The 24,242-nt window shown below is 57.0% G+C and overlaps 2 protein-coding genes across 7 annotated transcripts; one reads left to right on the top strand and one right to left on the bottom strand.

Annotated features, from left to right (window-relative positions):
* Window positions 1-21: 21 nt before the first annotated feature.
* On the top strand, window positions 22-13,540 carry FAM78A (family with sequence similarity 78 member A). The gene is made up of 2 exons (XM_006918066.3): window positions 22-1,016; window positions 12,434-13,540. The coding sequence occupies exons 1-2, from the start codon at window positions 694-696 to the stop codon at window positions 12,960-12,962; spliced, it is 852 nt and encodes a 283-aa protein (XP_006918128.1). The 5' UTR covers window positions 22-693; the 3' UTR covers window positions 12,963-13,540.
* LOC112484784 lies at window positions 3,187-21,218 on the bottom strand. Of its 6 annotated transcripts, none has more exons than XR_003048216.1 (5): window positions 16,149-21,218; window positions 14,608-15,469; window positions 13,756-13,822; window positions 5,498-5,618; window positions 3,187-3,728 (listed from the first exon to the last, which is right to left on the bottom strand). XR_003048216.1 is itself a non-coding variant. In XM_025051213.1 (5 exons), the coding sequence occupies exons 2-5, from the start codon at window positions 15,394-15,396 to the stop codon at window positions 10,555-10,557; spliced, it is 696 nt and encodes a 231-aa protein (XP_024906981.1). In that variant the 5' UTR covers window positions 15,397-15,469; window positions 16,149-21,218; the 3' UTR covers window positions 10,514-10,554. The 6 variants fall into 6 exon arrangements, 2 of the variants coding, with proteins under 2 accessions (XP_024906981.1, XP_024906982.1); XM_025051213.1 differs by lacking the exons at window positions 3,187-3,728; window positions 5,498-5,618 and adding an exon at window positions 10,514-10,777 and having other exon boundaries at window positions 14,608-14,920; window positions 15,304-15,469; XM_025051214.1 differs by lacking the exons at window positions 3,187-3,728; window positions 5,498-5,618 and adding an exon at window positions 10,514-10,777 and having other exon boundaries at window positions 14,608-14,920; window positions 15,304-15,404.
* Window positions 21,219-24,242: the final 3,024 nt, after the last annotated feature.

Genomic DNA, 24,242 nt, shown 5'->3' with positions numbered 1-24,242 from the left:
GGGCGGCTTGAGCGCAGCACCCGGGGCTCCGCACGGCTGCGAGCGGCAACAGCGACGAGGGGACGCGGCACGCCCGCGTGGGGGCGCCGACCCTCGGGGACCCCGAGGGCGGCCGGAGCCCGGCGCTCTCCTCCAGGAAGCCGCGGGTCGGCGCTGGCCCCCCAAGGGCGCCCGGATCTCAGGCGACTGCCTGAACAGAAACTGCCCTGCCATTGATTCGGCCCCGTTGGGCGAGCGGCGGGGTGCGTGTGTCCCGAGCGCGTGCGGAAGTCAGGAGGGCAGGAAGTCGGTCTTCTGCAGCGAGGGTGGCGGCGCCGCGCTGGGGACAGAGCCTTCCTTATTTATGTGTCTGCCGGCATTAGCCTCCTTCACCCGAAGACTTCAGCGAGCGTCTCCGAGCCGCGTTCCCAGCGTGTGAAGCACGTATGTCTGAACACCATGATTCTCCATTAACATCCAAACTTTTCTTTTTTTAACCCAAAGAATATCGGTGATTTTTGTCCACTGCTAGCAGAAGACAGAACCCAGGGCCTTTGAAATGCAGCAAAATCCTTATTTATAAACAGGCCCCCGCGTAGTGACATGCAAAGGCCCCCTACAAAGTGAATTTTCTATCCTATGGATATCGGTCTTGAGATTTGAGATCGGAGAGCAGCACTGTCTGCCCTGGGTCCCGCAGCCTCCATCCTTTCAATGCCCGATTTTCTCTGGGACTGCTGGCCTTCCCTGGAGATCATAGCGGTACTGTGTGCCATGGGCTGTATCCAGAGCATCGGGGGCAAAGCCAGAGTCTTCCGGGAAGGTATCACGGTGATTGATGTGAAAGCCTCTATCGACCCCATCCCCACCAGCATCGATGAGTCCTCCAGCGTGGTGCTCCGCTACAGGACACCCCACTTCCGTGCCTCGGCCCAGGTGGTCATGCCGCCCATCCCGAAGAAGGAGACCTGGATAGTGGGCTGGATCCAGGCGTGCAGCCACATGGAGTTCTACAACCAGTACGGGGAGCAGGGCATGTGAGTACTGCTCAGGAGCAAACTTTGGGGGGGCTGCTCAGGGTGGGGGTCTTGGAGGGTGGGGTTAGAGCGGGGCCTCGCCAGGGGCAGAGGGAAGCCTTGGGCACATACGGAGGTGGCCCCTGAGTCGTCCCTGGCCAGGTGACCTCCTAGAGGGTCGCCAGTTGATTGAGATCGGGGTCATGGTTCTAAGACCTTCCCTCCCACTGTCCCTGGCCCCTGTGGTAAGATGCTGAGAAAGCAGAGGAACATTCCTCTAGGTGCCTCTTTGGCAAAGCGAGCATACTGTCGGGGTCACCAGAGAGGCCGAGGCTCGGCCCCCCAGGCTCAGGCCTCTGACCCCACGTGGCAGTTACTCAGAGAAGTAACCCAGCCCCCCGGAGCCTCTGGAGTCACCTGCACGGTGCTCGGTGGTTGGGTGTCACTTGTCCCTGTGTTTTCGGATGCACATCCAGACCTGGGGAATGGCTTACTGTTCCCAGCCGGGTTTCGTCTGAGAGGACAGCTAGTTTGAGAGACCCGGTTTGCTTCGCGGTGGACTGCTTTCTCCCTCCGAGGCAGGCGGCCACTAGAGTGGACATCTAGTGTCAGTGTCCGACAGCTGAGAGGAGCCCACTGGCCTCTTCTCTCCAGCCTGGTCTCCAGAATGTTCCCAGGATAATGTAGATCTCGGTGAGGGACAGCGGGACCCTGGGTCTTTTTTCCGGCACGTTCCCTCATCCCAGAGATGGTCACGCTGGGTGTGCAAAGAGCAGTGGTAGCCGGAAGGGCAAGTGACTTGACCTGAAGGGCCGTCCTAAGAGACAGTGGTGAAAATAGCCGTGTCTGGGCTCGAAGATCTTTCTGAGAGAGCCAGGCAGACCCCGAAGGCAGCCCCCCACTGCGCCCCCCACGACTGGCTGTGGACACTGCCCCGCAGCCTCTCTCTCAGCGTCCACCCTGTGCGGAATCGCTTCCGGGGTCTGCAAGTGAGGAATGGGGGAGACTTTCCTCCGGGGCTGGAGCTTTTCACTGACTTAGGAACATTCTGGGCCACCGCAAACTAGGAGGAGGTGGAGGGTGGTTGAGGGGGGGACACCAGACCTGATGGCTTCTCCACGTAACGTCGCCAAAGTTATAAGGGACACAAGAGGGGCACGGTAAGACAAGGGTGTGACCGTGCTCGCCCCGAAGAGGTGCATCTGGGGCCCACGCACCCGGGCAGCTCCTCCGTCCACCTGCCCGAGCCCTTTAATTCTCCAGAGCGGCTACTAATCCAGGGCTGACTCTCCATTCCAAAAGGGAAGCGTGAGGCTTAGTTATTCGGTGTGGACCTTTCTTTCCTAAGAGGCCTTAAGCTCGAAGCCTTGTCGGGCTTTGCAAGGCATCCGGGACAGCTGGCAGGACACAAAGGTTTTCCTCGGGGGTCGGGGCGAAGTCTGTTTCCTTCCCTAGAAGCAGTAGGGTGGACGGAGGGCCTTCGGAGCTTGGGGAGGTCTGAGCACCGGGAGGGAGAGAGCGGAGCCTGAAAGGGACCGAGTGCCCATTAGATGGACGTGTGTGTGGCGGGGTCGGGGGGACAGGCCTGGCCAGGGGCCTTGGCCTCCGCCTCTGTGCTCGGGGTTTGCCGTCTTCCAGCCCTCGCGCTCCGTTCGGTGGCTCCGGGGACGTCCAGGCACTGTTGCTGGAGGCGGGCCTGAGCCAGGAGGCCTGAAGTGACCTTTCTCTTTCCACGCCAGGCCTCCATTCCTGGGTGGAGGCGCCCAGGGCTCACCTCGACTGCAGTCGAGCGGACCCGGGCAGGCGTGCAGGCTCTGCCACTTTCCAGGGTGTGACGGGGGCCACTCGGACCCTTGGTTTCCTCATCTGAAAACTGGGGCCAGTCACAGTCTTTGCGCCGTGGGTATTGGGAGAGTCGTGGGAGATGACATTTGTCAAGCAGCCAGCACTACGCCAAGCCCACCGTGAAATTCTTAACGCAAGTCGCTTTCGCCTCTGGCGTTACTGCTGTGACTGCCACTCGCGGCAGGAGAGGGAGCGATGGCATCTATCACGAGCTGACAATCGTGGCTGAAACTGCAGAATTCGGACAGACGTAAATTATTCCTTGGATCTTCTTTCACACGGGGCCACTTTGTGGCTTAAAAAAAAATATATATATATATATTTTTAAATAGAGTGAGTGATGAATGATTGGCGTTTTTAAGTGGCTGGAGGCCGGTTTTCTTGTTCTCCACCTGCTTCCCTTTGCTCCCCGCCCCACCTTCTTGGGATGCCCTCTGTGTCATGCATCCCATTCTCCTGGCCTTGTAACCCCAGTTGGGAGAGGACCAGCCCCAGAGAACGAGCAGAGTCTGAGGCAACCCGGGAGGGGCTGTGTGGAGTGGGCTCGGGCCCCAGTGTCAGACGACTGACCAGTGCCAACCCTGGAGCCTTGGACCGCCGCCCTCGGAGGTGCGGCTTTGTCATCTGTCAGTGGGGATCCAGACAGAACTCCCTGGGGGTTGCTGGGGATCCGGCGAGGGGACAGGTGGCGCGGATAGCCCTGTAGCCGAAATGCTGAGTTGGAAGCGATCTGGCCTGTCATTAACCAACAAAACCATGTTCCGAAGCTGAGTGACCGACTGGCGCGGCACAGTTGCTCGTGGTATTATTCCCTCCCGTCCACGGGCAGAGCCCCGTACTCAGCCGCTGTCCCCAGAAACGGGGGGGGGGGGCTCGTTCAGAAAAGGCCTGGAAGGTAAACGGAGATGCACGTAAATGAATGTGACGTCAAAGACGCTTCCTATCTTCCCCACCCCAGACTACTTTTTTTTTCGTATTTTTCAGCCCCGTGACATGAAAGTAGGGAGTGATAAGCCAAGAGGACTGACTGGAGAGGCCTCCGGCTGCCCAGAACTGTCCCCTAGCTGTGCCCGGACCTGAGGCTGTCCTGTGCCTTGTAGGATAGTGAGCAGCATCCCCGGTCTCTACCCACTCAATGCCACAGCAGCCCCCCAGCTCCCTGTCGTGACGACCAAAAATGTCTCCAGTTGCCTCTGGGACAGTGTGAAGCCACCCCTGGTTGAGGACCGTTGGACTAGATCCAGACCATTTGAATCATTAAAATGAAACCCACACACTGGGCTTTAGTGGACCGGGCAGGGGACAGCCAGGTGGCAAAGGTTAGGGCTTCCGTTACAAATGGGCTTGTATTCAAAATATTAATTCCAGATACTTAACGGAAACCCATAATACCCCTAAGCGTTCTCCCTGCTCGAAATTAATCTCTAATCCGGGAGGAGAACTTTTTAGAATGACATTCCGGGTTTGAAATATTTGAAGTGGAACCATAGTACCCGACTCTTACAGCTATAAAATGGTTTCTCTCTGCCAGCTTGAGAGGATTCTATATGGTTTTGGGTCCAACCCACATTGCTTTAAAAGCCACCCCCCCCCAAACTGTTGCAGACACCTGCCTCCACAACCCCATCCTCCGCAATTCCTCAACCGCCACCTGTCAGTTGGCACAGTCTTCTAAGTGACAAGTCGCAATTTCTCTCCTGTGTGGGAGATGCTTCACGTCCCTAGTTGGCCCTTCTCTGAAGCCCCCAGGGAACCTGGCCCAGGTCAGTGTGTGGCTCAGGTTTCTGCCAAAGGGCAGACTTGGGGGTGAGGGTAGCTCGAGGGGAGAGGGTCTGTCTGGGTTGACAGTGCCACCTTCCCGTGCCCTTGTCCGGCAGGGTGTGGATCCCAGCAGGGTGTGCATCTCAGCTCCCCCAGGCACGATGAGAAGCTAGCACAGGGCCTGGTGCGTCCTAGGACTCGACGTGTGGCAGCTATCGATAGCATAACTACTCATAATTCATTATTAATCACACCGCACCCAGCAGAAAGTCGGCATAAGGACTGCTATGTTATAGCTGTCACTGCTGCCATCTCTTCTCCTGAGTTGGGTTTCGTGTACCTATGTACAGTGTGAGGGCCTTGTCTGGTGAGACTTCTCAGGGTCTTTCCAGCCGAATAATCCTGTCCCAGGATTATTTGGCTGGTGGGAAGGGGGCTAGGCAGGGGTGGAGGGACCTGAGGCCTCAGACTGGAGCTGGGGTCATATGCCGAGCTGCCCCCTCTGCACTGTTTTCCCCAAGGACCTCATCCTGATGAGGAAACAGTCTGAGGTCTGAAGCCACTTGCCCAAGGAGGCTTGCTCTGCGCGAGCAAGGTCTGGGGACAGGCCAGGAAGGAATGTCCCTGGTGACCACGTGGCCTCTTCCTGCAGCCGGGCCTGAGCTGTGGGCCCCGCACAGAACAACTGAGTTCGTTGCTTCCTCTCTCTGCCCGGAAGGCGCCCCCCGCCCCCCATCTGCTGGGCCCTGGCAGAGGCGAGGGCTGCGTGGGTGGGAGAGGGAAGTCCTCGCCTCCAGGCTTCGGGGTGGGAGGAAGTGCCGGGGGCGGGGGACTGCCTGGCTCCAAGAGAACTGCTCCAGGACGGGCCCCGGCCAAGGGATCGCCCCAACCCTCACCTTCCGAGGGCCCGAAACAAAAGCTGGCGGCTCCTGGAGATGTGCGAGAAGGCGCCCGCCCGCCGTAACAATCAGGGCAATAACGATTCAGTACAGAGATCCTGCCTCTTGCTGATTGAATCTGGGTAAAATGAAAAAAAAAATCAGTAATGCCCGGCTGGGGTGCGGGCGGGGGGCAGGTAGACAGCATCACATGCTATTTGTCGGGGGACCATTCGGGCAGCTTCTGGAAGGTGCGTTTGGCCGTATCCATCACAGTTTCCAATGTTCGCGCCCTTTGACTCGTCCTGCTGGTAGAGTCTGCCTCACTAACATGTGAGCGCCTGGCCCGGGGCTTGGCATGTAATGGGCACACAAAAACCATCGGCCGAACCAACGCGTGCACGAGCCAGGACGTGAGGGTGCAGACGCCGGCACGGTTCATGATGGCCAAATGCCCTGAATGACTCAAGTGGCCATCAGTAGGGGGTGGCGTTAGGGTCTGTGTGCAGTGAGAATGTGACGAGGATGCTCCAGATGAGTAGCCGGAGCTGCTCTCGCGGGGGAACACGGTCAGATTATACGTCGCGTTACAAATAAAGCTGTAAAGTCTGTAGGGTAGGAGCCCATTTTGGTCAGAAAGAAAACTCTGACAGCAGGAACGTATACTGTGTGTGTGCAGAGGGAAAGGTCTAGAAGGATGTTTACAGGAGCAGTGTGGTGGGTGACTGTGAGGGTGGGGAGGGCAGGCAAGGAAGAGGCGGCTTTCGTTTCTCACTTTGTAACTTCTCTACCGCCTTTTAAAAAAAGAAAACAAAAAGCACAGCTTTTATCACTAAAAACTAAAATTAAACAGTCACCATTGGTCTTTTCCCCCCTCCCGTGAGGCCCCGGGGGCCAGGGCTGTGTGTGGCCTGGGTGAGGAGGGGTGAGGTGTGTGGAAGAGTGGAGTGTGTTGTTTGGGGGAACCCAGGCGAGGACACCCCAGCCCCTCCTGGGTGACCCGTTTTGTGGGAGGGGGCCAGCCTGGGGGGCAGCCCGACCAGGCAGAAGTCAGGAAACTGGGGTTCCAGCCTGGTTTGGGAGCGGGGGCTCTTGGGCCTCAGTTTTCGTAAAATTGCAAAACCTGACAGAATTTGAACTTCTGGCAAATTGCACAAAACTATGCAGTGGCAGAGCGGGTGAGGCCATCCCTGAGTGTCAGTGTGGGTGGCAGAGGAGCCTGAGCCGAGGGCCCGGGGCAGCCCCCGAGCTCAACCCCTGACCTGTGACAGGTTCCTGGAGCACCCCGGAGTGCCACTTGGGGGACAGGAGATGATGTGGATTCATTTAAGCTTAAGTGTAATGTGGAAGCACCATACTTTAACGTACGTTAGAAAAAAAATATTCACATCTAGCATATTTAACCTGTTATTTCAAAGGTGTTTCCTAGGAAATACTAAATTTAGTTGCGTTTTTACAAAAGTGATTAATTTTAAGGGAAAAAAATAACGTAGGAGATATGCAGACCAGACCAAGGAGAAGAAAGGGAAGCCACGTTTGGTAGCTCTGCTCTGAGACCAGATGGTCTGGTTCTGGGGTCCGGAACTTAAAAGTGCCCCAACTCCCAGCTCTGACGCTCACTGGGAGCGGGGAGCCCCCGGGGCTTTGAAGGAGCGCGCCCAGGCCGAGGCTCGCCACCCCTGCCTGGCACGCCTCCGGGCCCCTGGCCAGCCTAGCTTTCCTTCCTCTACGAGAGGCCTTCGCACTGGGCCAGCTGGGCCTGGTGGCTGGGCCTGGAGCCACAGGGCCACCATCCCCAGCCCCATGGGTGGCCCTCAGCACAGCCTCAACCCCTTCCAGCCTCCAGGGAATGCCTTTCTGTGACCTCTGCAGACTCACACTCAGGCATGCTGCTCGTGCTCAGGGTCTGTGTGTGTGTGTGTGCGTGCATGTGCACGTGTCTGTGTGCATGTGTGCGTGCATGTGTATGTGTGTGTAGTCTGTGTGTCTATGTGTGTGTAGGTGTGTGTGTGCATGCGTGTGTGTTGGGCAAGGGTCTGTTGGAAGACAGTGGGTCACACTTGCACAAGCTGTGGATTTCGCCTGGTGGCTTCCTGGTTGTGTGACCTTGGGCCAGGCCCCTAATGTCTCCAGGCTCCCTCTGTGAAACATGCCGCTGGGCCCTGGCCAGGGTAGCTGAGGAGCCCATGGGTGGATGCGCTTCCGCAGGGGGCCGGCCAGCGGTGTGCTCAGGGAGCATGACCGCCATTGCCATGGGGACGACCCATGCTATGAGTGGCGGGTCCAGCTGCAGCAGCTCCAGGTGAGGAGATGCACAGACAGAGGCAGCTCTGGGCGAGGGTCCACTGAGTGGACCTCAACTCGTTATTCAGACCCCCTTGTGGGGCTTCGGCCCCGAAGGGGAGACCGCAGGCTGCCCGCGGTCACTGACCCAGGCCACTGCCATTCACTGTGCCTGATTCTAGGCCAGCACCAGGGTAAGTCCTGGAGGTCTGGCCCCTGCCCTCGAGATCATCAACGAACGACCGTATGATTAATTCATCACCGTGCGTGTGCCAGGAAGCAGCAGGATGCGGACCCAGGGCAGAGAGTACGCAGGCACCAGCTTCCCCGGGGGCGCCAGAGCTGAGCCACAGGTGCTACTGACTAGGACTGGAGCAGGAGGGGGCGCTGCTCCTGGCAGAGGCCCTGGAACGGAGGGGGACATGTCCCAGTAAGGAAACCGAGGATGGCTGCTGGGTCTGCAGCCTGGGGAGGGAGTGTGCGCACGTGTGTGCATGCGTGCACATGGGCCCCGGGCTTCAGCTGCATCCGGCTGTGAGAACCGTGGGCAGTCGTGGCAGGTTTAACCGGGTTGGAGAGGGAGCAGTGCCATGGGATTTGTGTCTTTACAAGGTTGCTCGGGCTTCTGGCTGGAGAACACTGCGGGAGGCAGGAGTGGAGGCTGGGGGACCTGGAAGGGGTGAGGGATCCTGGCTGGGGGCAGCTTTGGGCTGAGGAGGAGAGTCAGGGGTGGTGCTGGCTTGCTGGGAGGGTGCGGGGCTCCCCGCCATCCCTGCTGACCATGGTGGTACCCCTGTCCATCTCCTTCGCGGCTTTGTGGCCAGCGTCAACGGCAGGTGCTCTGCACACTCCTGCTGAGCGGATGACGCATGGGGACTGCAGCAGGAGCCGAGGGAGGCTGAGCAGTCGGTGTGAGACACGATGCACGGGGCCCGGAAAGCACTCTGAGGTCCAGCTTCAAGCCCGGACTTGCCGGCTGCCCCTGGGTTCCCACACCTACGAGGACGAGGGCAGAAGTGTGACAAGTGGCCAGAGGACGTGCTCAGAAAGCTCCTCACGCAGTTCAGTGCTCCGTCGCCACGTTGAAATTCTTCATTTTTGAATGAGAGGTCTCAGCTTTTCACTTTGTCCTGGGTCCCACGAAATCTGTAGCTGGCCTCACCCGGGCCAGTGAAGCCATCGAGCAGATGGAGAGGGGAATGTGAGGGAGACTCAGTGCCTTCTGCTTGCCCGTCCGAGGACAGACACGGCACAGCCTGGGGTCTGCAGAGACGGCGGTGGGGCGGGTGGGCCCGAATCTGTGAACGCAGGGCAGGAACAGGCACGTTGACACGTATTCACAAAGGCCTCATCTCTAGACGGATCCGTCGGTTGAGCACTTGTGTGCAGACAGGGTGCTGGGAGCCTTTTTGGTGGCATCTGCGAATCAGAGCCTGTATTGTCCCCTCTGTGCAAACAAGGAGAAGACTCAGTGTGTGCGAGGCAGGGCTCTGAGCTCTCCCTTCCACCCCGTGGAGCGAAGAACTGAGGGTCTGCCTCGAAGTCCAAGGTCATTCAGAACAAACAGGAAACCTTAGAGGACGAGTAACTGCATGGAATCCATTCTTTTCAGAGTCTGAAACTGTACATGAGGTCAAAAAGTCTTTAAATCACGTCATGGCTGGCACCTAACTGCTGACACCTCCCTCGGATGTTTCTAGAAGTCTCCACATATTGCTGTTCACTGCGTACCAAGTAGTATACGTCAACACATCTACTCACCACAGAAACCTTGCAGGGTGGGTGGGGTTATCCGCAGCGAACTGACAAGACAATGGAGGCTCAGGGATTTGTGACTTGATCAGAATCAGCAGCCAGACTGAGGCTGGATCCAGGGCTGGTCTGTGTCCCCCGGAAGCTGTGCCCTGAACCTCTCTCCCTCCTACCTGCTCGATAGGGACACCCGGACCATGGGGACCAGAGCCAGCCCATGCTGGGTCATGATGATCTCCTTGGCCCTGCTTCTGAGTAATACCCCACATGAGATGTGGCTGTCTGCCAGCTCACGAGGCTCGTCACCTATCTGTGACCGAGCTGGGGCTTGGGCATTTAGGGGCTGAGGGAATAAAGGGTACACGAAGCTTGAAGTTAGAGGCCGAGAGAGAGGGAGAGGTCATTCTGGTGCTGAGCCCGCAGCTTCTGAGGAATTCGGGGCGGGGACCCTGAACCCCTTCTCGGGTCCATGCCCCGCCCCCCACGTGGGGAGCTGAATCAGCAGGCTCACTGCTGTGCCGCGCCTCCCACTGCTGCTGGGGGCGGGGTGGCTCTGGCAGGGCTGAGGGACTGGCCGGCACGTCGGAAACGTGAGGTCATTGGAGCTGCTGCCCGGGGTCCTGCCAAGTTTGATGAGCTCGAGGACCTGGGCAGGAGATGGCCTGCTGGACAGCAGTCACCCGAGTCTGGGAGCTTTTCGGTGAAATAAACGGAAAATAACGCCTGAAATAAACAGAAGCTGGCAAAACCACGTTCATCATCGTCCCTCCTGTCGTGGCCCCAGCTTTGCTAACCGCTAACGTTGAACGACGCGTTCCAGTAGAGGAACACGGTTTTCTCATTGTGATAAGCTATACGTAAAGTTTGTCATCCTAACCACTCTGCAGTTCCGTGGCATTACGTCCATGCTCATTGTGCTGCCATCGTCCCCCTGCATCTCCAGAACTGTCCCCATGAAACACCCACTCCCCATCCCCATCCCCGCCCCCGGCCCCCAGATTCTACTTCCTGTCTCTGTGAATGCGACAGCTCCAGGGACTTCATGTTCGTGCACTCACGCAGTATTCGTCCTTTCGTGGCTGGCTTATGTCACTTAGTGTGATGACCTCCAGGTTCATCCACGATGTAGCGTGTGTCGGAATGTCCTTCCTTTTTAAGGCTGAATAATATTCCATGGTGTGGGTGAGCCACGTTTGGTTTATCCATCGCCTGTCCGTAGATACCTGGGTCATGTCCCCCTTGTGGACGCTGTGACTGACCCTTCTGTGAACAGGAATGCGTCTTGTGTAGTAGGCCGTGCAGAGCACGGCTGGTGTACACAGGTACGCACAATTCGGAGCGCCAAGCGTCCCGATGGTTGGCGTTTTCGGCGCCCAGGTGGAACCGGCACCGGACGAAGTCAGGCTGCCTGTGTCCCAGCCCCACTGCCCAGCCACATCACCTTGCGAGAAGCCCCTGAGCCCAGCTTCACTTTGCACTTGTGTGCAGTGCAGTCCAATGGGGTAGACGGGATTGCTGAGGGGTCTCTAAGGGGTAGGCTCCCCAGATGCTGCTGCACCCCCAGCCACATGGGAGCATGTGTCCTCACAGCAACTTGGGACAGGCTGGCGGCCCCTTCTGTCCGAGAGTTATTACGGCAGTGATCGTGACCATGGTGGTGCTAGAGCTGCCAACGACCGGCATTTGCTTTGTGCCCTGCCCTGCGCTGGCACACTCCTGTCATCACTCTCTGGTGACCCCAGGAGGGATGTGTGTGCCGTGTCTGGGGTTGAGGGAGGACTGGGACCTTGCTCCGGGTCTCACACGCATCAGGCGGTGGCTGAGACTTGCAGCAAGGCCTGGGGTTCCTGAGTCAGAGCTCTGCTCAGCCTGGCTGCCCGCTCCTGCTCCAGGAGGCTGAGCCCCCTGGGGCCTCCAGCAAGTGAAAGTGAAGTTCTCGGCACAGTGTGGGGGCCATCACGAAGGTGGCCTGTGGCCGGGACTGTGGGCAGTGCCTTGAGACGGGGCCTGGTGAGGTTTTCTGGCTCTACTACTCCAAAGACAGGCCGACCAGGTGGGGGCAGTTCCGGCCGCAAGGTGCTTCCTCCTCTAGGTAGGCGTGAGCAGGAAGAAGGGGGAGGGTGGGAGAGGGGGGAAGGGGCATCTTGGCCCCCCCGGAAGCCTCAGGTTCTGGCTGCAGCCTGGCGGGGGGCTGGGGAGCCCAGGCCCCTGTGCCATGGAGGAGACATGGGGGTGAGGGGCCAGACCCTAGGTGGAGGGCTCCAGGGGTGCTGGTTCCTACGCCCCAGGTCCCACTGCCGGGAGGGAGAGACCGGAAGCACCCCGTTTCACAGGCAAAAGCACTGAGGCTCAGAGGAGGCAGGTGTTTGCCCCAGGTCACACAGTGGGCAATGGGGGGCCGGGAATCGTTCCCAGATGTGCTGACCCCATGGCCACCGGTCTCTGAAGCCTCCCGTTGGCCTGTAAAGTGAGAGAGACACTCACTGCCACCCGGGCCAGAGGCGCTAGGCCTACCTGCACTTCCATCCAGGCCCCCCTGACATCCTGTGTGGCCCCAGCCTCTCAGAGCCCATGGCCTCCGCCCTAACCGAGGTCTGACAGGGCACAGCATACTTCAGAGCTATCCGTTACTGTTCATCACGCTCGGGCCCCTCCAAGGGCAGAGGGCAGGTCGGGCCTCCTGAAGCTCAGCGGGATCCAGCCCCCTCCACTGTGGTTTCAGGGGGAGCCCGATCTGGCAGGACGTGAGAGAATGGGACGGCTTTTGAGGGGGGCCATGTCTGAGGGAGCCCCTGTTTATCTGCCACGACGTTGGATGTGTTTACTGTCTGGCCCCTTGGGGGGTGAGCCTGTGGACAGAGGGGACACAGGAAGGCCTTGTGGGTGGCTGGCTGAGCAAACCGGCCTTTCTGTCCTCAGGTCCAGCTGGGAGCTCCCGGACCTCCAGGAGGGCAAGATCGAGGCCATCAGTGACTCGGACGGCGTGAACTACCCCTGGTACGGCAACACCACAGAGACGTGCACCATCGTGGGTCCCACCAAGAGAGACTCCAAGTTCATCATCAGTATGAACGACAACTTCTACCCCAGCGTCACATGGGCCGTGCCCGTCAGCGAGAGCAATGTGGCCAAGCTGACCAACATCTACCGGGACCAGAGCTTCACCACGTGGCTGGTGGCCACCAACACCTCGACCAACGACATGATCATTCTGCAGACGCTGCACTGGCGCATGCAGCTCAGCATCGAGGTGAACCCCAACCGGCCACTGGGCCAGCGCGCCCGGCTGCGGGAGCCCATCGCCCAGGACCAGCCCAAAATCCTGAGCAAGAACGAGCCCATCCCGCCCAGCGCCCTGGTCAAGCCCAACGCCAACGACGCGCAGGTCCTCATGTGGCGGCCCACGCACGGGCCGCCGCTCGTGGTCATCCCACCCAAGCGCCGCTAGCGGCCGGGGCGCCCGCGAGGTCGGACTCGAGGATGGACTCCGCTCCCACGAACCCCACGCGGACGCTAGCCGTTCGCAAAATACAACCTTTCTACCTTCTCCGCGGGGCCCTCACTGTGCGATGCCCCCGCAGGGCCGCCCCCCCGGGCCCTCTCGGAACCTGCTGCCCCCGGGGCGGAGGGTGGGGGAGACCCAGCGAGACAGACCAGCCCCTGTGCGCCCTCCATTGTCACCGTGGGTCCCCTTTCCTCACAGTTTCAGTCACTCGCAGCAGACCCCCTGACACACTGCTTTTCCAGTCCGTCTGTCTGTCTTTCTTTTTTTTTTTTATTTAAACACCTCTTTACGAGGTTCAGGGGCGGGAGGAGGAGCTGATATGGGACTGACCCGCGTCCTTGCCGACTCGCGAGAGCCGGGCCACCCGTGGCAGCTCCCCCTTGTCCTCCGTCACGCGGCCTTATGTAGACTTGCTTTGCCAAACTTTTGCCTTAAGCTAAATTTAAAGGAAAAAAAAAAAAAACCAACCCGAAACAGACAAAGAAAGCAGGATCTCTTTTCTACTGGACTTTTCACCTCCCAGAGGTGAGGGAGGGGGCGGTGTCAGGGATGAGAGAAGGAGCCCCTCATCCCGTCCCTGTCCCCCCGGGGCGGCCTGGGGGAGGGGCAGGGGCACAGTTAGACCTAAAACCAGCTGCTCATTCTTTAGTTTCAGCAGAAACGAAACCACAGACAGATGCTGCCTAAGGAGCCCCTTCCCTCAGCCCAGGTAGAACCCCCGCCCTTCCTGTCGCACCTGCAGAGAAGGGCCGAGGGCTGCTCCTTGCCTCTTGTCCTGGCCGCCTTAACTTGCCATGGTGAGTCTAGGAGAGACGGAGCGGGGTCCTGTGAGTTACGGGTTGAGCCCAGGGAATTTCTGACACCTGTCCTCAGCACCCATCCACACTGATCCCAGACACCTGGGGGGCCAGCCGCCTTGACTCAGCTTTAGTTCAGAGGTGAGACGAAAGCCCCTCTCCCCCATCCCTCCAGGCTCCTCCTCAGGGGTCCACCTCCCAGGGGCGCTGGGAGAGGGCTGCAGACGGTGCTGGAGGTGGGCGAAGCTATGGAGGGAGCACCCGAGGGTGGAGGGGCCCCCGAGGATATGCGTTCTTGGACGTGGGGAGGCAGTTGGCACGCCCACCCTACTGCCTGTCCTCAAGGAAGTGAACCAGGGCCCAGGGCTGGGGGACTAAGTGAGCCCCAGGTTGCAAGGTATCAGAGCCACTTTGGAGGCGGGTCTAGGACAGTGTGGCTAGCCCTTGACGGCCACCCTCCTTCAGGTCCTGGGCCCTCTGGAGCCCTAGGCCTCGGTCCTGAGTGACGCCAAGCTTTCTTAGCAACGTCTGCCTTGAAGGCTGCTCGCGGGAGCTGTGGGGGACACCCCACTGAAGCCCCCCTCCTCCAAGCTTGCCAAACCCACAGCTACATCACCTGGGCCCTGCATTTGAATAATAATCAAGCACAGAAAACAGATAAGAAAAATAATCCATTTCTGCTACACATGAGCCAGTTGTAGGAGTCCCAGTGACATGGGAGGGCACGGGTCACCCAGTCCTTGCTCTGCTCCTGCATCCACGTGACATTGTATGTATTCAGGGGTGCTTACCGTCCACTTCGTCTCCCGAGCCCCACTCCTGACAGGAGGCACAGCCGTCCTGGGGCAACTGGACTGGAAGCGGCTTCGGGCCGCTGGCCATCGCTGTGGTGCTTGGGAAATCCCTGTCAGGCCTGGGACAGTCCCCCTGGACACTGCCAGTTTCGTGCGCGGAGGCCCTCGTAGCCTCGAGTGAGGGGAACGACGGGTCCCAGCTCCACCTCGGGCTGGGCTGGCGGGGGAACGGGGTGACGCGCCAGCTGCTGTGGACAGGGCCTGGCCTCCCGATGGAGTGGCCCTTCTCTGCACTCAGGTTTTTCTTGCACTAAAAAGGAGAAAGGGCCCTGGGCTGGGGGTCAGGAGGCCACAGGGCTGGTTCTGGGTCATGGCTGCGGGATTGTTACTGGGGAGGGAGTGGCAGTGGGAACGAACCGTCGGGGAGGGTCCGGAGCCGTCTGGGGGCAGAGTCCCCCAAGCGCGTGCTGAGTGTGAGTCAGCCCTCTCTGCGGGGTCAGCACTGTGCCCACGCTCCAGCTGCCTCCGCCTGCGCCTGCAGCATGTCTGGCCCCCAGCTTCCCTCCCCCCAGGTCCCCTTCTCTGCCCATCCGGCTTTCTGAAGACCCTGGAGAGCTGCAGACCAGGCCAAGGACGCTAGGCTTAGCTTGGGTCTGGTCCCTTGGCCTCCCCCCTCACGTCAGGAGCACAGACCTCAGGCTTTTCGCCTGGGTCCCCGATCCCTCTGGTGTCCCCGTCCCTCGGTGTGGACACACTCCTCCAGCAATAAGGACCGTCTGTGGTCATGGAGAGTACTGTGAAAACAAACCAGTGCACTTACCAGGAGGCACAAGACTCTTGAAGAAAATGTAAAATGAACCTTAAAAAAAAAAAAAAATTCACAAAGAAATAAAATGTAATTTTAAAGGAGGCCTGGCTAGGATCTGGATGTTTCTCAAGTGGTGGTTCATTTTGCGATGGACGGCTCCGTGTTTCTGGCTGTGGGAACGAATGTGTTTGGGGGTCTGGGGATTCTGGTGCTCAGGGCCCAGGAAGGACCTGGGAGGAGGCAGGCCACCTCTGCTGTAGGTGCCTCCTCTGCTGTCCAGAGCCCTGAGACCTCAGTCCCCACACAAAGGGCCCCTGGCTGGTGCCCTTCGTGGAGGAGGCGCAGCAGGTTGGGGGCAGAGCTAGGACCGGGGGTGGGCAGCTTGGCTTTTTGGGAGTGAGAAACCCGTATCGAGGGGCTTAGTGTTCAGACTGAGCCCTCGCCCACGGACCTGCAGATCTGTATCCTCAAGGACAGATAGCTGCGCGGACAGTGACGATCCGGAGCGTGGCTCTGCACGCTGCCCGCGGTCAGCGGCGGAGGGAAGGGGACGTGCGGGCGCCGAGCACGGGTGCTGCACACTGTCTTCTAACCACTTTCTTAGCAAAGGACGGGCGGTGGGGGCGCCTGGAGGTCCCGGGGTGGGTGTGGGCTCTGAGGGTGGGCCGTGGACTCAAGGCCATTCGCGTGGGTTTGGACGAGGCCCTGAGCCCCTCTGAACCCCACTTACCTTGTGCGGAAAATGGAGTTTCTCCAAGGGGCCTCCTCCTAGCTGACGTGGTGAGGACACTTGGCTTCCAGGTGTTAACTCACTGAATCCTCACGACAACCCAGGTGTTATCGGGGTCCCCATTTCACAGATGAGGAAACTGAGGGCGAGCGGAAGTTGAGTAGCTGCCCAAGGCTGTGCATCTGGGAAGAGGCAGACGCAGGACTTGAACCCCGGCCCCAGAGCCCCACCTCTTGGCACTGTGTGCTCTCGACCTCAGCATATCACTGTGGAGTATGCCGTTTGGTGCCGAGTCCTGGTGACTATTAATAATAAGGCGCTATGCCTCTGGCTCACTCCATCCTGGGTTCCCTGGGCAGGAAATGCCTTTCGCACCCATCTACCCCGCCCTGCCCCCAGAAGTTGGTAGTTTGTGCAGTCAGTTCTCCCGCTGCCTGCAGTGAGCCTGGCTCATTCCCTTTGAGGAGGGGCTTCCTGGTCAGCTGCAGACCCCAGGATCATCTGCCCGGTTGGGCAGTGGCCTCTTGGCATTGCCACGGAGGACAAGGGGCTCTCACTCGCTCTGGGCACAGGGGATTGGGTTTCTTCTCTGGGTTTTCCACATTGCAGCAACCCAACGGCATTCTGCATCCTGTCTCCTGGGTCTGAGACACCACAGCAGGAAATTGCATAAGAGGCTCCACTGGCCGCCCTCCACCCAGATGGCTTATGGGTGGTGCAGTTCACTGTCGTGGTTTGGCTTTCGGTTGTGGAGTCGGCTCCTGAGCTCTGCCCATGAGACCACGGGGTGTGTGTGTACGTGCACGCGTGCGTACAAGCGTGAACGAAGGACGGGTGCAGGCCTAGCCAACAGCCGGAGAAAGCTGAGCTGGATCGTATCAGGATAAAGCCTGAGTTGCTCGGACATTTAAACCTTCACGCAGCCACGCGGCTGAGCGAAGACGCCCGGAGCACAGCCTGCATTCGGGGGAGCGTTTGGGAGGGGCACAGCCAGTGAAGGTGGTTCCGAGTAGACTCCAAGTGGCATTTAGTCACAGTGGAGGCCCTCCGGCCTCTCAAGCTGATAGCAGGTTAAATTTAGACGTCCCAGACTGGGATGAAACACAGACACTAGACTCGAGCCAGCTGTCACAGGAGCCCGGACCTGGGAGGGCTGCCTGTCTGGGCTGGGCCAGGCCCACCTGCCCTAAGCCATCTGGGCGAAGCAGGAGCACCCCGACCCCAGCCTCAGCCTGCCTTCCACCTCTGACGTCACTATGGGGAGAGCCTGACCTCCGCTCTGAATGGACGGACTCACTGTAGGTTAGGATCTGAGGCCAAAGAGGAGATAGCTCGTCGGGAAAGGCAGAAAGATGGCTGGTGGCACTCGCAGGCCCTTGGCCATTTCTAACAGCCCAGGGGCTCTGTCACCTTCGGCTTGATTTGTCTCTTGGTCATCATCTTTCCTGCCTGGGTGGCCCCACAGGATCTGTTTCTACCTGGTTAGTGTCTGGGCATCCGATGAAGGCAAACATTGCAGGCCACTGTACACGCACTGTTCAAAACCGGCCCGCCCAAACTGTCAGCACACGACTCACTCCCGCAAAGACGCACAGCCCAGTGGTGGTGACCAGTGCTGCCAGGCCCTTTCCCGTCACCGTCCAGCACATCGAGTGCGTGCTTTCCCCTTTTACAGAGGAGGAAACTGGCCCTCAGAAAGGGTCGAGAGACTCGCTAAGGTCAGTCAGCTGGGAAGCTGCAGAGCGTGGCTGGTTTCGCACGGCCGTCTTTGGACCCCGCTCTGTCACTGTGTTTTCGGCTACGTCACCCAGCCCTTCTACACCCCAGTCCTCCCAGACTGCCCCTAACCATTCTCGGGCTGACTGGGGTGCAGAAGGTCCCGAGTGTGATGCTCAATATGAGCCATTGGTAGCCCCACTGGCACCGGATGACGGAAATTATTGTAAGAAAACACATCGGAGCGATGAGGCCCGTTCCTGCCCAGAGAGGCAAACCCACACAAGTGACATTAGTCCTGGCAGCAGCCAGCCCAGCTCTGGACAAGGCAGGGCCCCCTCGTCCCTACAGACAGAAATGCAGAGGACAGGGTTAGGTCCTTTACCAGCCCGAGCCCAACTCAGGTTTAAGGGCCACGGCCCTGGTTCATAGCTTACGGTCCCTTTTTAAATCAGACAGATGATGGATGGCGTGGCCAGCTGTTCGCAGCGAGCGAGACGCAGTTAGAAGCCCCGCGCTATTCTTGGCTGCCACTTGCCTTGGTGAGTGAGGTCGGGCTGGCCGCCTGGCCTCGCACCCTGGCGTTTCCTAATCTGCCTGCCAGGACACGCACACCTAGCCTGTCCTCCCGTCGGACCCAGCAAAGTGTAGCGGTGGTGCTCGGAGTCAAACTTGCACATGGGGCTCCCCGAGAACGATGGCGCTGGGTTGGGCTTTATATCAGGGACCAGAGATTCCTCTTTCAATGAGGCGAAAAGCAATGTGACATCCAGACAACAGGAGTTGGTTATCCAGGATTCTAAGCACCAACAAACACACACTGAGCGCCAACCAGCCAGCCAGACGAGCGTATTTTAATTTTTTTCACAGCTGAATCGAGACATAGTCCACCCGCCATATAACTCACCCGCGTAGGGCGAGCGAGTCCATGGTTTTTAGTAAATTCAGAGTTGCGCGGCCAACCCGATTCGCGGGTATCTTCATCATCTCCCTGTGTTAGTTGTCGCCCCTGCCCCCAGCCCTAAGCAACCACTTGTCTGCTTTGTCTCTGTACGTCGCCTTCTGGGCAGTTCCTGTGAATGGGGTCGCAGCGGGTGTGGCCTTCGAGTCCGTCTTCCGTCTTTCACTCACGTCGCAGTGTCTTCCGGGTTGGCCCGTGTCGTAGCAGGTGGCAGCGCTCCCTCTGTGACAAGCATCCTCTGATCATCTCCTGTGCCCTCTGCCAGGTGTTGGAGGAGCGGCAGCTTGGAGCGCAATGTCCCGAGGAGACAAATAAAACGTCACACAGAGCTGACGCGATGGCGATGTCTGCAGAGGGCTGCGGAGGGAAGTATAGTTGGACTGGCCCAGTTTGGAGGGTCGTTAAGTCTTCCCTGAGGAGGCGGCCGTCCGTGGAGACGAGGAGAGTGGCCTGGAGTGTCTTGGCCTCATATTGGGGAGAGGAAGGGCGACTTAGAGAGGGAGCGGCACCCACTGGGACAGTCTCTGGGATGAGAGCCCCGGTGGGGACGCAGCACCTGGGTGCACAGACGAGCACTTAAGAATTTCAAATGCCGCTGAAGGAGCAATGCGGGAAGGGCAGGCGGCCCTGAGGACACGGTGAAGCGCGACGCAGCGGTGCCTCGGTGTGGGGCTCTGGCCACCCCTCTGGGGACGGGCGCCTGTGGACCCCTTTCTCTGCCCAGGTTAGCTGTGGGGCAGCAGCTCTCCCGAGGTGCCCGTCACGGGAGACGATGCCGTGAAGGGGAGAACAGAGTCCACGTGCAGTCACTGCATGTCAGGAGGGCGTTCTCGGGGGTCCCTGGATTGCATTTCCTGTCACTGTGGCTACAATCGGCCGAGGAGGTAGGTAGGAGACGGTGGTGGTGGGAGCCCGTCTGGGTTTGCACGCCAGCTTGCACCCCTCCCTGGCTGCGTGACCTGAGCAGGTAACCTGTGCTCTCAGGTCTTGGTGTCTTCAAACATGGAAGGGGACTAAAAATGGCTGCTTACCTCACAGGACTGTGCTGTGCATTCACAAGTCTATACGGAGCACCCGGAAGGGTACCTGGCACGTAGTAAGTGCTCAGGAAACTTGAGCCATTCATACCGGCAAGCCCCAGCTTCCTCATGTGCAAGACGGAGCTGTGGCGTCTTCCTCGTAGGGCCCAGCAATTTGGCCCTTGCCACAGGGCCTCGCGGGCGCCCCGGAGGTGTAAGCTGCTGCTGACCTTGTAAGCAGATGTTAAATGGTTTTCTTGGCCGCAAAGGGGATTCACTCCCTACCTGGGGCTGCCTCACAGGCCACCTGTGCTGGATGTGCCGAGGGACCCACCTGTCCAATCCGTGCTCAGGGTGTAAACGAGGTGACAAGTGGGAGAAAGGCCACCCTGGAGAGCTGTGTGCAGCCTGGCCTGTGTGTTCCTCCGCGGTGGGGTACTGCACACCAGCTCCTTTCCCTCCCTATAAAAACAAAACAAAAAGCCTGCTGGGGTTTTCAGGAGATGGCATTGGGTCTATAGATCAATTTGCAGAGAACTGACATCTTAACAATCTCAAGTCTTCTGGTTCACAGGTATATATTCCTCCATTTGGTTAGGTGTCCTTTAGTTTTAAATTTCAGTCGGCAATATTCCGTAGTTTTCAGTGTACAGGTCTTGTACATCTTTTGTCGGGTTTATATCCAAGTAATTTATATATTTGATGCTGCTGTAAATGGTAATGGCTTTTAAAATTTCTATTTCTGATTATTCGCTCCTAATGTGTGGAAATACAATTTTGGGGGGCATATTAAGCATATATCCTACAACCTTGGTTGCTAAAGTCATTTAGCAGTTTTTAAAATAGATTTCATAGGATTTTCTATATAGACGATCATGTCATCTGTGAACAAAGCTCGACTTTTTCCTCTCTAATCTGGATGCCCTTTTCTTACCTTAGTGCATTGGCTAGCTCTTCCTGTGGGATGCTGGACGGAGGTGGCGAGATTCTCGCTTTGTTCCTGATCTGAGGTGAAGGCATTCTTTCAATTTTCTGGAAGAATCTGTGTATCACTGGTATTATTTCTTCTTTGAAATATTTGGTAGAACTCACCAGGGAAGACGTTTGGACCTGGAATTTTATGAGAAAGTTCTGAATGATAAATTTCTTTGCGAGCAATAGGGCTAATTCAGGTTATTTATTTCTTCATGAGTTTTGATAGCTTGTGTTTTTCAAGGAATTTGTCTATTTCGCCTAAGCTGTTGAACTTATTGGCATAAAGATATTCATAATACCCCAACTCTCCTTTGAATATCTGAAGAATCTTTAGTGATGTCACATTTCTCATTTCTGTTATTGGTAATTTGTGTCTTTTTTTCCCCCGACCAGTCTGGCTAAAGGTTTATCAATTTGATTTTCTTAAATAAAGTTTTTGGTTTCACTGATTTTCTCCTCTTTGTCTTATTTTATTTTCTATTTTATTTATTTCTGCTCTGCTCTTTATTATTTCCTTTCTTCTGCCTATCATGGGTATCATTACTTTTCCTAGTTTCTTAGGTAGCTTTTTTTTTTTTTAATATAGGCATTTTAGTGCTATAAATTTCCCTCTAAGTACTGCTTTAGCACCACATATTGTGATTGGCTGTTTTCATTTTCATTCAGTTAAAAATATTTTCCAATTCCTTTTCAAATGTCTTCTTTGAATCATGGGTCATAAAGATACTTGTTATTTAGCTTCCAAGTAGTTGGGGCATTTTCCAGATATCTTTCTATTATCGATTTCTAATTTAATTCCATTGTGGTCAGAAAATGTATCTTGTTTAACTTGACTGCTTTCAAATTTCTCGAGCCTTGTTTTATGTCTCTCAGAATACGGTCTCCCTAGGTATCTGTGTACACTTGAAAAGAACATATATTCCATTATGTTGAGTGGTGTTCTATAAACGCCAATTAGGTCCAGTTTGGTTGATGATGTTGTTCAGTCTTCTCTAGCTTTACTGATTTTCTGTTTATAACGTCTATTAATTATTTTTATAGCAAGGCTTCCACGTGAAGATAAAACATTTACCACAAGCTTGACTGTGGATATTTTTCTTAACCGGTGGACATTTATTGCACAAACTGAGCCATCATGCAAATCTTTTTAAGTTGTAACGCTCTGAGGAAAGATTTTACCTCTGGGCAGTCATCTGTTTTGGAATATAAACAGCGAACACAGCAAGTGTCTCAGATCTTGTGACAGAATCATTTGAGCTGCTCGATTATAGCCATATAGTAATGAGTGCAAAGGTCACTCACTGTGTGCAGTAAAAGAGAAAATGGACAGGAATGGGGAACAATTGTCTGCTCTCACTCTGATCACTGATGACGATGATGGTAATATCACCAGCTTTATATATGATATCGCATTCCACCCTCAACAAATCTAGATGCATGACAGATGATGAAACTGAGATTAAGTACCTTGCCTGAAATCACACAGCTAAAATGAGATTTGAGCCTAGGTACGGTCTTGACCAATAAACTATTGGCTGGATTGAGTCACTTTCTTCCCCTCTTTGGGTCTCAATTCCCTTCTGTAGTCAAGGAGGGGATCGAACAGAATAATGTTCAGCCCTGAAACATGGGCTTCCTTGATTCCCGCGTGGGCCAGCTTTGCTGTGTGCCAGGGCCACAGAAGGCACCGCCCCCTCCCTGAGCACACTTCACAGTCAGCATCGCACCGGTGGGAAGAGGGCTGGGTGGTGAGTGTGTGGCTGGAGCGGCCAGACCCACCGCCCACTAGGGGAAAGCAAGATGTGCACGGGGGCGACACGCAGGAAGTCCGACACGTCGATAAATGCTTCTGGATGATGACGCTGTTCCCACCACCTGCGATGCTGACGACCACACAGCAGAGCCTGAGTACCACTTGGCTTGAATGTCTCAGAGATGACGTTTCTTCATGTCCAGGATGGCTGAAGATGAAAAAAGCAGCCGCTACAGACAAGAGTCAGGAGCCGGCCAGGTCAGAGATGCCTGGCGCCTCTGAGTGGGGAAGAGGACCCAGGCCCGAGTTTGACTCAGCAACTGCTGCTACTGGACAAACACAGGAGCTTGGCTCCCTCGGGCCCTGGGGGAGGGTCTGCAGGAAGAACTCAGGCTGCAGTGTCAACCACCATTTGTAAAACCTTGTAACATAATTATAACAGTTTCATTTCCCTCGGAAGACTGGGGCAAATCTCTGTTCCCTAAAACACAGTGAACGAAACTGATTTAAAAGCAAACACCCCAAGACTTGAGAATTCTAAATGTTCCTGGAAATGTTGGCTGGTGAAAATTAAGCTGTTCCATCAGCTCATACAGACCCTTCTGTCAGCTGAAGCCAGTGACTCAAAATTCGCCATGCCAACCCTTCCTGCTCCTCCTACTCCCCTGTACCCCCCTGGCCAGCTGGAGAGCTCGGGAATATAACATTAGAAAGGGGAGGGGCTGCAGAGGGGCTCCGGTGGGGCGTGAGCCATGCGTGTGGCTGTTCTGCCTGCGGGGGAAGAAACCTATATATGGGGCGGGGGGTGCTGGTGGACCTTCTTGGGCCAGGATGAGGCCAAGGGGGAAATGAAGGCGAGATACCTTTCAGAGTGAGGTCCTGTCTCCCATTTTAGCTCGGGCCAGGTGGCATGACTTGTTCCCCTAAGCATCAATCTCGTACTCAGGTCTCTGTGTCTAGATTTTGCTCTTTGTCATTCACTGTGTGCCACCGACAGCTGCTCAGGCCCCAAGCGAGCATCTCCCGGGGCTGATGGGAAGCAGAGGAGCACTGCAGTGATGGCTGGAGGGCGGGGAGGGCTCTGGCCAGCTCTGGCAGAGCACTCGAGTCAGCCCTTGGGTCTGGCTCTGATGCTGGCCTTGCTGTGTGGCCCTGGTGTGATCAGCTGGCTCCACGCCCTTGAACTGTCTGTAACAGCGCCCTCCCCCCCATCCCCTTTGTCATCTCCTGCTGGGGTTTGGCTTTTGAGGAAGTCCTGGTTTCTTTCTGGGAAGTCATTCTGGTGGCATTTATCCCACAGTTCCTGACTCTTGCTGTCCTGGTACTGTCAGGGGCCAACATGGTCCCTGTTCTCATGGAGCTGTTTGGGGGGCAGGGGACAGGCTAGGTAAATCAAACAGTGAATCACACGAATAACTTAACTGCGATGCATGTCTCAAAATTGCAATGCACAACAGAACACAGAAGTGGGAGCTGCTGGCCCTGAGGACACACAGCCCAGGAAGGCGCTAGGGGAAGTGGCATCATTTAAACTGAGACCTGCGGGGTGAGCAGGAGTGGTGAGAGGGAGCACTGCGGCTGAGACCGTGCTGGAGGGCGCTGAGGGGGGCGGAACGGGCCCTGTGAGGAACGGAGCGGTGCGGAGGGGCGGGGGACTGAGGCAGGAAGAG

This window comes from Pteropus alecto, unplaced genomic scaffold (genome assembly GCF_000325575.1).
Source record: "Pteropus alecto unplaced genomic scaffold, ASM32557v1 scaffold67, whole genome shotgun sequence".
NCBI classification, from domain to species: domain Eukaryota; kingdom Metazoa; phylum Chordata; class Mammalia; order Chiroptera; family Pteropodidae; genus Pteropus; species Pteropus alecto.
This window is presented reverse-complemented; position numbering and strand designations above follow the sequence as displayed.

Coding starts and splice junctions, on each gene's coding strand:
- LOC112484784 (XM_025051213.1), bottom strand. CDS start 15,396: ATGACCACAGACGGTCCTTATTGCTGGAGGAGTGTGTCCACACCGAGG. Junction 13,823..14,607: donor CTCGGGAGACGAAGTGGACG/GTAAGCACCCCT, acceptor CGTCTCTCCTAG/ACTCACCATGGCAAGTTAAG. Junction 10,778..13,755: donor CCCTCGGCCCTTCTCTGCAG/GTGCGACAGGAA, acceptor TCCTGTTCACAG/AAGGGTCAGTCACAGCGTCC.
- FAM78A (XM_006918066.3), top strand. CDS start 694: ATGCCCGATTTTCTCTGGGACTGCTGGCCTTCCCTGGAGATCATAGCG. Junction 1,017..12,433: donor CAGTACGGGGAGCAGGGCAT/GTGAGTACTGCT, acceptor TTCTGTCCTCAG/GTCCAGCTGGGAGCTCCCGG.